The sequence below is a fragment of the Hyla sarda genome, chromosome 6 (genome assembly GCF_029499605.1).
Source record: "Hyla sarda isolate aHylSar1 chromosome 6, aHylSar1.hap1, whole genome shotgun sequence".
NCBI lineage: Eukaryota > Metazoa > Chordata > Amphibia > Anura > Hylidae > Hyla > Hyla sarda.
The window spans coordinates 50,597,338-50,609,506 of record NC_079194.1 but is presented as its reverse complement, the minus strand read 5'-3'; the positions used below and the strand labels follow the sequence as shown (position 1 = coordinate 50,609,506).

Below are 12,169 nucleotides of genomic sequence, written 5' to 3'. Positions count from 1 at the left end.
CAGGACCCCCGCAATTAGATTCTCTTTTGGAAAGGGGGTTAAGATGTTTTCTGGTGGAGTACCCCTTTCACTGTGCTTTTATAATCCTAAAAAAATGCTTTTGTCTGGATTCAACAACACTTAGATAGGCTCGGCCAGGGGTCCGCAGTGCCTCTGCACTGCCACGCCTCTCTCCTTTACTTTAGTGGCGAAAACGCTGTTTGATTGACACACAGGTCCTCAGTGCATGCGCCATACATCTCTTTTACCGCATGCGGCTAGATGTTTCAGTGAGCGCTCACTCTCTGCCTGCACGCTGAGCCGGATTTATCAGGAGCGTGCGCTTGCTGAGACATCTTGCCCTGCGCCACAGAAAAGATTGATGGCGCATGCGCTGGGGACCTCTGTGCCAGTCACACAATGGGCAAAGTGCTGAAGTAAAGGAGAAAGGCGTGGCGCACCCCTGGCCTATTTGGCCATTGCTGACTCCAGACAATAGCGTTTTTTTGAAGGTATAAAAGTATGGCTAAGCTGCTTTCACCTACTGGGCATAGTTTTAGGGGGTAAATTCTGCAGACAATTGCGTAAAAAATAAATAAATAAAATGACATATCAAAGACACATGTCATAAGTTTTGATTGGTCGAGGTCTGGGTGCTGAGCTGAGACCCCCACACATCTCTAGAACGGGCAGAGAGAAGTGCTTGTTCTTTCCACTCTTCACTCGCTGCAGGAGACGGATTCTATAGAAAGTCTATGGGCCCATCTTCTGCAGTTGAGGACACGTCCGCTGAGCGCTTCTTCCCTTTTGTATTAGTCATGGGTGGGAATCTCAGCCCCCAGACCCCAAAGGATCAATACATTTGACATCTCTATGACATGTAACCTTTTTAAATTATTTTTGTGAACGACAGTAACAATTTAAATATTATTATTTTTCTGTTAGATCATACAAAACCTAACAAGAGTGAGAGCTGACATTGTTAGCATCTTTCCACTGTGGCTCATAGAGGAAGGGGGGGGGAATCTGGGACCCCCCCCCCCCCCCCCCCGCTATATCACTTCCATATGCCCTGTTAGAAATGAAACAGCCCCTTTAACCTGCAACTGATTATTCAGATTGTTCCGATTGTTTCTTTTTTGATTTGCTCCGTTACAGAAATCCTGTTTGTTCTAATAAATAAGAGTCTCATTCTTTGTCTTCACTTACGGCCAATGATTTCCCTTTTACAGAAAAGAAGGAGAAGAAGAATAGTAAACCTAAGGACCCACCACCATTTGAGGGAATGGAGGTAAGCCGTCCCTAAGGATCTCTACAGTCTCTTCGTCGTCATATACCAGTGTTTTCTAAACAGCGTGCCTCCAGCCATTGCAAAACTACAACTCCCAGCATCCCATGCAACAACTGTAGACACACTGTTTGGAAAACACTGCCCTACGGGGACTAAAAAACTGTGAGAAAAAAAAAAACGTAAAAACAAAAAAAGTAATAAATGTTAATAAGCCCCCCCCCCTAATAAAAGTTTAAATTGCCCCCCTTTTTAAATAAAATAATGTAAACAAATAAAACATAAACCTACGTGGCATTGCCGCGTGCGTAAATATCAGAACTATTAAAATATAACATTACTAAAACCGCAAGGTCAATGGCGTAAACTTAAAAAATGTTTTTTTTTTTTAAATAACAGGATTGCTAATTTTTGGGCACGTCATATACCAGATAGTCCCATCAAAACAAAAATGGTACCTATAAAAATTACAGATCACTGCAGAAAAATGAGCCTCATACAGCCCATATACAGAAAAATAAAAGAGATGGGGGTCAGAAGAGGACAGTTTTAATCATAGGAAGAAAAAAAAGAAAAAAACCCTCTTGGTCCTTTAGGGAATACACATACGCCCAGTGTTCCCTTCCGTGTGGCTGCGCTGAACAATAGAGGAACGCAACAATGCCGGAGAGGGTGGAGACTATACCAGGCACATGGAATGCGGAGGAGGAATTTAAGGGTTACTCTGCTGTTCAGCGCTTGGAACAAACAGTTCTGAACGCTGGAGTCGGCGTCATAGCCCCGCCCCTTCATGACTTCACGCCCCTGCTCCCTCAATGCAAGTCTATGGGAGGGGGCGTGACGGCCGTCAAGCCTCCTCCCATAGACTTGCATTGAGGGGGGGGGCGGGGTGTGACGTCACGAGCTCCCGGTTCCAACGTTCGGAAGTTTGTTCCAAATGCAGAGCAGCGGAGTACCCCCTTTAAGCTCATTTCTCCCCATTTCATATCCAATCCCCTCCATTTTAAATTGGGCGAGTTGGCTTTATGAAATAGAGGGATTGGAATTTAAATAGGGGGAATTTCACCATTTGTTTATTATTTTCGAAATCGCAATATTTACCCCCATAATCGCAATCTCACATTTTTCCCATATCGTGCAGCCCTACTCTGGACAGTTCCTGACATGGACAGAGGTGTCAGCAGAGAGCACTGTGGTCAGACAGAAAAGAAATTCAAAAAGTAAAGAACTTCCTCTGTAGTATACAGCAGCTGATAAGTACTGGAAGGGTTAAAGGGGTATTCCAGGCAAAACCATTTTTTTTTTATATATCAACTGGCTCCGGAAAGTTAAACAGATTTGTAAATTACTTCTATTAAAAAATCTTAATCCTTCCAATAGTTATTAGCTTCTGAAGTTTTCTGTCTAACTGCTCAATGATGATGTCACGTCCCGGGAGCTGTGCATGATGGGAGAATATCCCCATAGGAACTGCACAGCTCCCGGGACGTGAGTCATCAGAGAGCAGTTAGACAGAAAACAACAACTCCACTTCAGAAGCTAATAACTATTGGAAGGATTAAGATATTTTAATAGAAGTAATTTACAAATCTGTTTAACTTTCCGGAGCCAGTTCATATATATAAAAAATGGTTTTGCCTGGAATACCCCTTTAAGATTTTTAAATAAAAGTAATTTACAAATCTGTTTAACTTTCTGGAACCAGTTGATTTAAAAAAATAAAATAGTTTACCACCTGAGTACCCCTTTAACTATTCCTTCTCTAGCGCTTGAAGCTAATGCAGTTTTATCCATTTTTACACAGATTGATGAAATTGCCAATATCAATGACATGGACGAATACATTGAGTTACTTTATGAAGATATTCCGGATAAAGTTCGCGGCTCTGCTCTCATTCTGCAACTTGCAAGAAACCCGGACAATTTGGAAGAATTGTTACTCAATGGTAAGTAGCTTCCTTAGTGTAGAGTTGTGATAGGTTGTGCGCTTACTGGATTAACATTTTTTATTTTTATTTTCGCATTTAGAAACTGCATTAGGAGCCCTCGCTCGGGTATTAAGGGAAGACTGGAAGCAGAGCGTCGAGCTTGCCACAAATATTATTTATATTTTTTTCTGCTTCTCAAGGTAAATCTCATTCAACCGATGTTAAAGGGGTACTCCGCTGTCCCGGCGTGTGGAACATTTTGTTCCGAACGCTGGGTGCAGGCTGCAGGGGTTGTAATGTCACGGCCACGCCCCCTCCCATAGACTTTAATTGAGGGGGCGTGGTGTGACAGCACAAGGGGTGTGGCCATGACATCACAACCCCCGCAGCCTGCACCCAGCATTCGGAACAAAATGTTCTGCACGCTAGGGCAGCGGAGTACCCCTTTAAGTTTAAAAGTGTGGGTGTCTGTCAATCATTGCACAGGTATTGTGTAGTTTTCCAATTTTATGTGAAAGTTTAGAGGGGGTTTCTCACCAACAACACTTACCTAGCCACTGTACAGGTGCTGTGTCCTCCGTCTGAATGGAAAGTAGTCGGATATGCAGCTGCCGCGCCATTTAAAGGGGTTATCCAGGAAAAAACTTTTTATATATATATATATATATATATATCAACTGGCTCCAGAAAGTAAAACAGATTTGTAAATTACTTCTATTAAAAAATCTTAATCCTTTCAGTACTTATGAGCTGCCGAAGTTGAGTCGTTCTTTTCTAAGTGCTCTCTGATTACACCTGTCTCGGTAACTGTCCAGAGTAGAAGCAAATCCCCATAGCAAACCTCTTCTACTCTGTGCAGTTCCCGAGACAAGCAGAGATGTCAGCAGAGAGCACTGTTGCCAGACAGAAAACAACAACTCCACTTCAGCAGCTGATAATTATTGGAAGGATTAAGATTTTTTAATAGAAGTAATTTACAAATCTGTTTAACTTTTTGGAGCCAGTTGATATAGAAAAAAAAGTTTTTTTCCTGGAATACCCCTTTAACTTCATGGGCCTGACAGGATAGCTGAGCACTAAACTTGATTATCTTCATCAGGCTCCTAGAGTTAATGGAGTGGCAGTGTATGTCTGGCATATAGGTGATAAGTGCTGTTGGTGTATTCCAATCTCACTAAATATTTTGATAGTGAGTTTGTTATTTCCCACAAATACAGAAAAATACAGTGGTCCCTCAACATATGATGGTAATCCATTCCAAATGGACCATCGTTTGTTGAAACCATCGTATGTTGAGGGATCCGTGCAATGTAAAGTATAGGAAGTTGTACTCGCGTGTCCCCGCCGCTCCGGACCTGTCACCGCTCGTCACCGCTGCCCTGGATGTCGCCCTCCATCGCTGTCGCCGAGGCCCTGTGGTGTCCCCGGCGCTCCGGACATCTCTTCTTCCCCGGGATCGTCGCTCTCCGTCGCCGCCATCACGTCACTACACACGCCGCTCCTATTGGATGACGGGGCGGCGTGCGCGGCGATGCGATGACGACGATGGAGAGCGCCGGCGATGCAGGGAATACCGAAGAGGACAGGTAGGAGACCATCTCCGTAGCACACGAGGCACCGTAAACTGCTATCTGGCGGCAGCTGAAGCAGTCTGCGCTGCCGGACAGCCGTTTATGCAATGGCCCCGACATACAAAAGCATCGTATGTTGAAATCATCGTATGCCGGGGCCATCATAGGTCGGGGGGGTCACTGTACTGTTATTCAAGTGGCTGGAAAAACTTTTAGCCACTTATACAAGCTACAATGCACTTGACAGGTTGTATAATATACAGTAGTTCCTCAGGTCATTGTAACGTGACAACAAATCAGATTTACACTCAAACAAATAACACACCAAGCAGGGGTTGATGCAGTCGAATGAAACTTAATTACATTAAAGGAAAACTGTCACATGTTTAGTCCCGTACTATCCACAGGTACCTGTGGATAGTGCGGAAGACGCTGAACAAATTGAGTCCTACCTTGCCCGGATCCGCTGCGCCGTTTGCCCGTTACAGGTCTTTTTCTGTGTATTAAAATTAGCACTTAACTGGCAAAGGCGGGGTTACTGCCTTCAACTGCCACTGTGTTGTAACCGCCGCCCTGCCCGCAGCACCGCCCAGCTAATGAATATTCATATATTGCCTTACTATGTTGTCTCATATCGGCCGAGTCCCGGACGCTACTGCGCATGTGCGGGATTTCTTACTACACCCGGAAGCGGTCTTCAGCGCTGCTTCATTCGTCCGGAGCAGCGCTGAAGTAAGGGTGTAGGTAATTTGAGACTCGGCCGATATGAAACAACATAGTAAGGCAATATATGAATATTCATTAGCTGGGCGGTGCTGCGGGCAGGGCGGCGGTTACAACACAGTGGCAGTTGAAGGCAGTAACCCCGCCTTTGCCATTTAAGTGCTAATTTTAATACACAGAAAAAGACCTGTAACGGGCAAACATGGCAGCGGATCCGGGCAAGGTAGAACTCAAATTGTTCAGCGTCTCCCGCACTATCCACAGGTACCTGTGGATAGTACGGGACAAAACATGTGACAGTTTTCCTTTAATGTCTTAAAGGGGTACTCCAGTGGAAAACTATATATATATATTTTTTTAAATCAACTGGTGCCAGAAAGTTAAACAGATTTGTAAATTACTTCTATATAAAAATCATAATCCTTCCAGTGCTTATCAGCTGCTGTATGCTCCACAGGTTGTATTTCTTTCTGGAGTTCTTTCCAGTCTGACACCTCTGTCCATATCAGGAACTGTCCAGAGTACAAGCAAATCCCCATAGCAAACCTCTCCTGCTTTGGATAGTTCCTGATATAGGCCGAGGTGTCAGCAGAGAGCACTGTGGTCAGACTGAAAAGAACTACAGAAAGAAATACATCTTCCTGTGGAGCATACAGCAGCTGATAAGTACTGGAAGGATTAAGATTTTTGAATAGAAGTAATTTACAAATCTGTTTAACTTTTTGGCACAAGTTGATTTGAAAATATTTTTTTTTCCACTGGAGTACCCCTTTAATGTAATTATTCGTGTATGGGATTACAATATTAGAACAAAAGGTTGTGTATGGAGGCACACAGGTTCAGTCTAGCATTTCACGACACATTTGCCATCAGGTGTTGCATTTGGGCCTGTAAAACCAGGACACTTGTAGGTTGCGGAAGCCGCCATCCCTGCTCGTCCTATTAATACTTGATTGGGAATTGCAATCTTGTGAAGACATTCCTGGGAAACGCTTGCTGTGTATAGGTGAGCAGCATTATACTGTACAAAAATGCCAGCTGGAGGCCATGAGAGGCAACACATGTGGCTTTAGGATGTCCTGGCCATATGGCTGAGCTGTTAGTGTCCCTCATATCACTACTAGGGGTGACCGACTGTCATATGCGATGGCTCCTCAGATCATCACACCAGCACAAGTTAGTGTTGCTCCACAGCAAAGGCAGGATTAAAGGGGTTCTCCACCATAAGGTGATTTTAGTAGGTACCTGGCAGGCAGTAATGGACATGCTTAGGAAGGATCTGCGCTTATCTTGGGGCTAAATAGCTATGTCATGAGATTACCAAAACACTGTGGCTAGCTTTTTGTGAACTGGTATTTCCTGTTTGAGTTTTTATTTTTTGCCTACAAAACCCATAATTCCATTTTCCTCCCTCCCACACATCACCCACACCACTCATTGAAACATAAATGAGCTGCATCCATTCAAAAGACCTGTGGTTTTCAATCAGGGTGCCTACAGCTGTTGCATTACTTGCAGATTGCTCTCTCCACCCATTGAAGCAGACAGGCTCCCTGTCATCAGCTGACTAGTGACTCAGGTCTCTGCTGTATTGCATCCTGGGAAAAATCTGAGACAACAGTCATTTTGTATGCTGTTAAAAATAAATATTGGGGATAAAATCACAGAAGAATTGTGAGAAAACCGTCACACACAGGTACAGACACTATATTATGAACTACACTAACTTTACAGCCCCTGTAGCATAGTCAAATAAAAAAAATCCTGGAATACCCCTTTAAAGAGCTCATCACGAGGCCTCCATGCTCCAACCTGACTGTCCTGGATACCGAACAAATGTGAATGAAGGGACGGGAGTGTGTAATGAACAGACGGGAGTGTGTAATGAACAGACGGGAGTGTGTAATGAAGAGACGGGTGGGTGTAATGAAGAGACGGGAGTGTGTAATGATGAGACGGGTGGGTGTAATGACGAGACGGGTGGGTGTAATGACGAGACGGGAGGGTGTAATGAAGAGACGGGTGGGTGTAATGAAGAGACGGGAGTGTGTAATGAAGGCGCCCTCTGTGTCTGGATGGTAAACAAGTAAACTGTGAAAGCTGCTGGTGCTTGTTAGCAGATCAAACAATTTGCACAAGGTCTGTCTGGACCATCCAGAGACTGATTTTGTCGAGACAACCATCTTGCTTCTGTTGGCCCAATAAAACACCCCTCTCTCACAGTCTGTCAACTGGGAAAACATGTCTTGGTACGTTGTAGAACCATATCCAGCAGTCAGCGGTCTCTCACCAAGAGGTACACTACCCAAAAGAAACCTCTGAGAGCCTTTTTATAGTGCAGCGGGGGATGCTCTTTTATGCTTTCTTGTGGCCCAATGTCTATCAGACCCCACCTGTAATCATTTACATATCTGCTTGAGACATAACTGTATTGCCAAGTATTACAGCAGTCTGACATTTCTATCTGGGTACAATATTTGTAATTTTTGTCAATAAGTGTACGTGGGATAACGTTGCAGTAATGTTTCCACCCCTCATGTCCCAGCTCAACCCTTCTGTTCCCTGACGTTATCTGTCTGGGGAGAGTTTACACATTGGCAGGTTTGGGTGACTTGTGCTCTTATGTAGTCGCCGCCTGTACACTTACAGTTCTTCCACTTACCTGTGCCAGAATGAGCGGTACAATCCCTTTGTTCTTTCCTCACATCATTCCTCATCAGTATTGTCAGTAGACCATATCACTTACAATAGGTTACCCTTATTGAACCAGAACCAGTTATATCTTTTCCTAAATCTGTCTTGTTTTTCCAGTTTTTCTCAGTTTCATGGATTAATAACACATTATAAAATCGGAGCGCTATGTATGAACATCATTGACCATGAGTTAAAGCGCCATGAGCTATGGCAGGAAGAGCTGGCCAAGAAGAAGAAGGCGAATATCCTTTTGAAAAATAGTTTTCTAATGGACTTGGTTATATATGAAGACATTTTTGCATACTAACTTATGTAGTTGTGTAACCTACCTCTAACAGCGGAGTGCTTTAGGGTAGGATCGCACGTAACATATTTGCTGCGAGTTTCCCACGGCGGAAAGTCCGGATCACGTTGCTACGCATTGACTTCAGTGGGTAGCAACATAGTAATTATGGTACATGTGACCCTTAAAGGGGGGCTCCGCCCCTAGACATCTTATCCCCTATCCAAAAGGATAGGGGATAAGATGTCTGATCGTGGGGGTCCCACCGCTGGGACCCCTGCGTTCTCCCTGCAGCACCCGGCATTCATTTAGAGCGTCGGGTGCAGTGCCGGAGGCTCGTGCTGTCACTGCCATGCCCGCTCGTGCTGTCATGGCCACGCCCCCTCAATGCAAGACTATTGGGAGGTCACGCCCCCGCCCATAGACTTGCATTGAGAGGGCGTGGCCGTAACGTTACGAGCGGGGCGTGACCGTGACATCACGTGCCTCCGCCCCGCATCCTCAGTCATCCGGCACGGATCGAAGTTCCCTCCGTGCACAGCAGAGGGGTGCCGCAGCAGAGATCGCAGGGGTCCCCAGCATCGGGACCCCTGCGATCAGACATCTTATCACCTATGCTTTGGAGTACCCATTTAAAGGGAATCGGTCTGCAGATCTGAGCTTACCATACTGCTTACACTGTTATGCAGCTTGTTTTGAAGTCCTGTTTATACCGATTTATGTAGCCAATCATACTGCACAAACCTATCAGGTTGAAAATGCCGTCCAATCCCCAAGCATCATGTTATAAAGCAGGAGGAGCTGAGCAAATTGAGAGATATATATATATATATATATATATATATATATATATATATGTATATGTAGATTCTTGGAATAAGTTCCAGTAAATGTATTCATGTACCGTATATACTCGAGTATAAGCCGAGTTTTTCAGCACGATTTTTCGTGCTGAAAATGCCCCCCTCGGCTTATACTCAAGTGAACTCTCCGCCTGTCAATCCCTTCATCAGTGGTCTTCAACCTGCGGACCTCCAGATGTTGCAAAACTACAACTCCCAGCATGCCCGGACAGCCGATGGCAGGTTGAAGACCACTGAGAAGGGATTGACAGGCGGTGATGATGAAGGGGGGGGGGGGGGGGATGATGTATTTCCCACCCTAGGCTTATAGTCGAGTCAATAACTTTTCCTGGGTTTCTGGGGTGAAATTAGGGGCCTCGGCTTATATTCGGGTCGGCTTATACTCGAGTATATACGGTACATTTCTGCTCATTCAGGGCTAAGTAGTCATGTGGGCGGTGCTGCTCAGTGATTTCTATAAGCAGTTATACAGATAGCTGGCAATCACTAAATAGGTCGTCCACATGACTATTTAGCCTAGAATGGGAAAGGATTTCCATGAATAAACAACAAGTAATTATGGAACTTCTTTCAAAGAACTAATATCAATCAGATCAGCTCCTCCTGCTGTTTTCTTTGCTGCAGAGTGGCAAGGCGAGGGTTGTCCACTGCGAAGCATTTCCTTTGCAGTGCATTACCTTTATTTTTTTTTTTATATATAAAGAAAGGCTGTTGTCTTTTATCTAAAACCTTTTTCTTTTATATTATTTTTTTACTTTTTATTCACTTCAGTCCCATTACAGGAGTAGTGCAGTGAAACCTAACTTATCCCCTATCCTAAGTTATAGATCACAGGGGCACCATGATCTCCTGAACGGGGCCCCGGCAGTCTGCCAGAAGCGGACGTTCCGACCCCCGCAGGAAGCTGTGGCCGACACACCCCCTACATACATCTCTATGGGATACATGGAGGGGGGGTGTCGGCCACCGCTCTGTGTTGGGGTCGCCATGCCCCCTTCCAGCAGACTGCTGGGCTCCCATTTAGGAGATCACAGGGGTCCTTTGGATAGGGGATAAGTTATGATTCACTACAGAACTCCTTTAAAGGGGTACTGCAGTGGAAAACAATTTTTTTAAATCAACTGGTGCCAGAAATTTTAACAGATTTGTAAATTACTTCTATTTAAAAATCTTAATCCTTCCAGTACTTATCAGCTGCTGTAGTTCTTTTCTTTTTGAATTTCTTTTCAGTCTGACCACAGTGCTCTCTGCTGACACCTCTGTCCAGAGCCGAAGAAAATCCCCATAGCAAACCTATCCTGCTCTGGACAGTTCCTGACATGGACAGAGGTGTCAGCAGAGAGCACTGTGTTCAGACTGGAAAGAACTACACAACCTCCTCTGGAACATACAGCTGATAAGTACTGGAAGGATTTAAGATTTTTAAATAGAAGTAATTTGCAAATCTGTTTCAACTTCCTGGCTCCAGTTGATTTAAAACAAAAAAAACAAAAAATGTTTTCCACTGGAGTACCCCTTTAAGAGGACTTGAACACGTGATCTTATAAATGCTCATATAATACACTGCTATAATTCTGTATAAAGATGACAGGAAGCCTACTAAGTGGGGTTTCCATCATTTTCTTAAAATCGTCTACTGACAAAAATCTGCCTAAAATAAAGAACTTTACTGCCCACGGCTTGTGTGGTACATTACCTTATGTGATGCTGCATCTAGTCATTGGCCTCAGCAGTTTCATGACCTGAGCACTGAGGTTTGGCTGCAGCAGCACGTGAGCAATGTACGTGATACGAATAAGTGCTAGTTAGGAGGTTTTTTTCCCTTTTTGTTTTCAGGCAAATTGTAGAATATCCCAAAAAAACTTTGGGGGAGTCAGCGAGGTGAGCTCTATCCCTTTGTCTAACCCCTTAGATGCAACAGCCAGCATTGACCATGGCATCTAAAGGTTTAAGGGGGCACTCCTCCGTTAGACATCTTATCCCCTATCCAAAGGATAGGGGATAAGATGTCTGATTGGGGTGGTTTTGCTGCTGGGACCCCCCGCGTTCTCCCTGCAGCTCCAATGACGTCACAAGCCTCCGATGCCGCAGCCAGCATTCTAAATGAACGCTGGCTGCGGCGTCGGAGGCTCCGGACGTCATAGCCATGCCCCTCAATGCAAGTCTAAGGGAGGGGGCGAGACACCCAGGCCATTAGAGCTAGGTGTGTCTGCACCATTCCTGCAACTTATTATGCAGACTATTAGGAAGTCAAAATTAGCGCTCTGGAAGAAGCTTTTTTGCTGCCCTGTACTGGACACTTTTTAAGTGGACATTCGTAGAGAGAATCAAAAGAAACACCAGGGGGCGCCATAACAAATTTGTAACAGCAATATCTAGATCAGTGTTTCTCAACCAGGGTGCCTCCAGCTGTTGCAAAACTATAATTCACAGCATGCCCGGACAGCAAATCCGGGTGTGCTGGGAGATGTAGTTTTGCAACAGCTGGAAGCACCCTGGTTGGAAAACACTGATCTAGGAACAGGAGCATTTGACCACTGTATTTTCTTGTAGCTTTGATGTCAGATATCACTAGTTTATGTTTTTGTATTTCTTAACTAATGTGAATACTTGATGATGATCCTGAAACGCCGTCCCTAAAAAAGGAATATGAGAAAACGTTTAAAAAATACCAGGGGCTTCTTGTCAAGCAGGAACAACTTCTGCGGGGTACGTACGATCGCATTGTGTCCGTCTGCCATTTCCATTATTATTCGTTTGCGTTGCGGTAGCCACAGATAAGTGCGTACAAAAAGTATTAGGCCGCATTCACACCATGTTTTTGCAATAAAGTTCCGGTA

At 44.5% G+C, this 12,169-nt stretch overlaps 2 protein-coding genes across 4 annotated transcripts in view; one reads left to right on the top strand and one right to left on the bottom strand.

The window, feature by feature from the left end:
* NTMT2 (N-terminal Xaa-Pro-Lys N-methyltransferase 2) overlaps positions 1-5,706 on the bottom strand; it is an 87,764-nt gene extending 82,058 nt beyond the window's left edge. The window contains exon 1 of the mRNA XM_056523676.1: positions 5,219-5,706. The gene's annotated coding sequence lies outside the window, so the exon portion shown is untranslated. The remainder of the gene's footprint in view (positions 1-5,218) is intronic.
* The window catches only part of KIFAP3 (kinesin associated protein 3), a 105,713-nt gene that overhangs the window by 23,155 nt on the left and 70,389 nt on the right, over positions 1-12,169 (top strand). For all 3 annotated transcript variants that reach the window (XM_056523671.1, XM_056523670.1, XM_056523672.1), the window contains exons 4-8: positions 1,212-1,270; positions 3,072-3,213; positions 3,296-3,395; positions 8,301-8,425; positions 11,940-12,038. In XM_056523671.1, the coding sequence (XP_056379646.1) occupies positions 1,212-1,270; positions 3,072-3,213; positions 3,296-3,395; positions 8,301-8,425; positions 11,940-12,038 (525 nt within the window). The remainder of the gene's footprint in view (positions 1-1,211; positions 1,271-3,071; positions 3,214-3,295; positions 3,396-8,300; positions 8,426-11,939; positions 12,039-12,169) is intronic.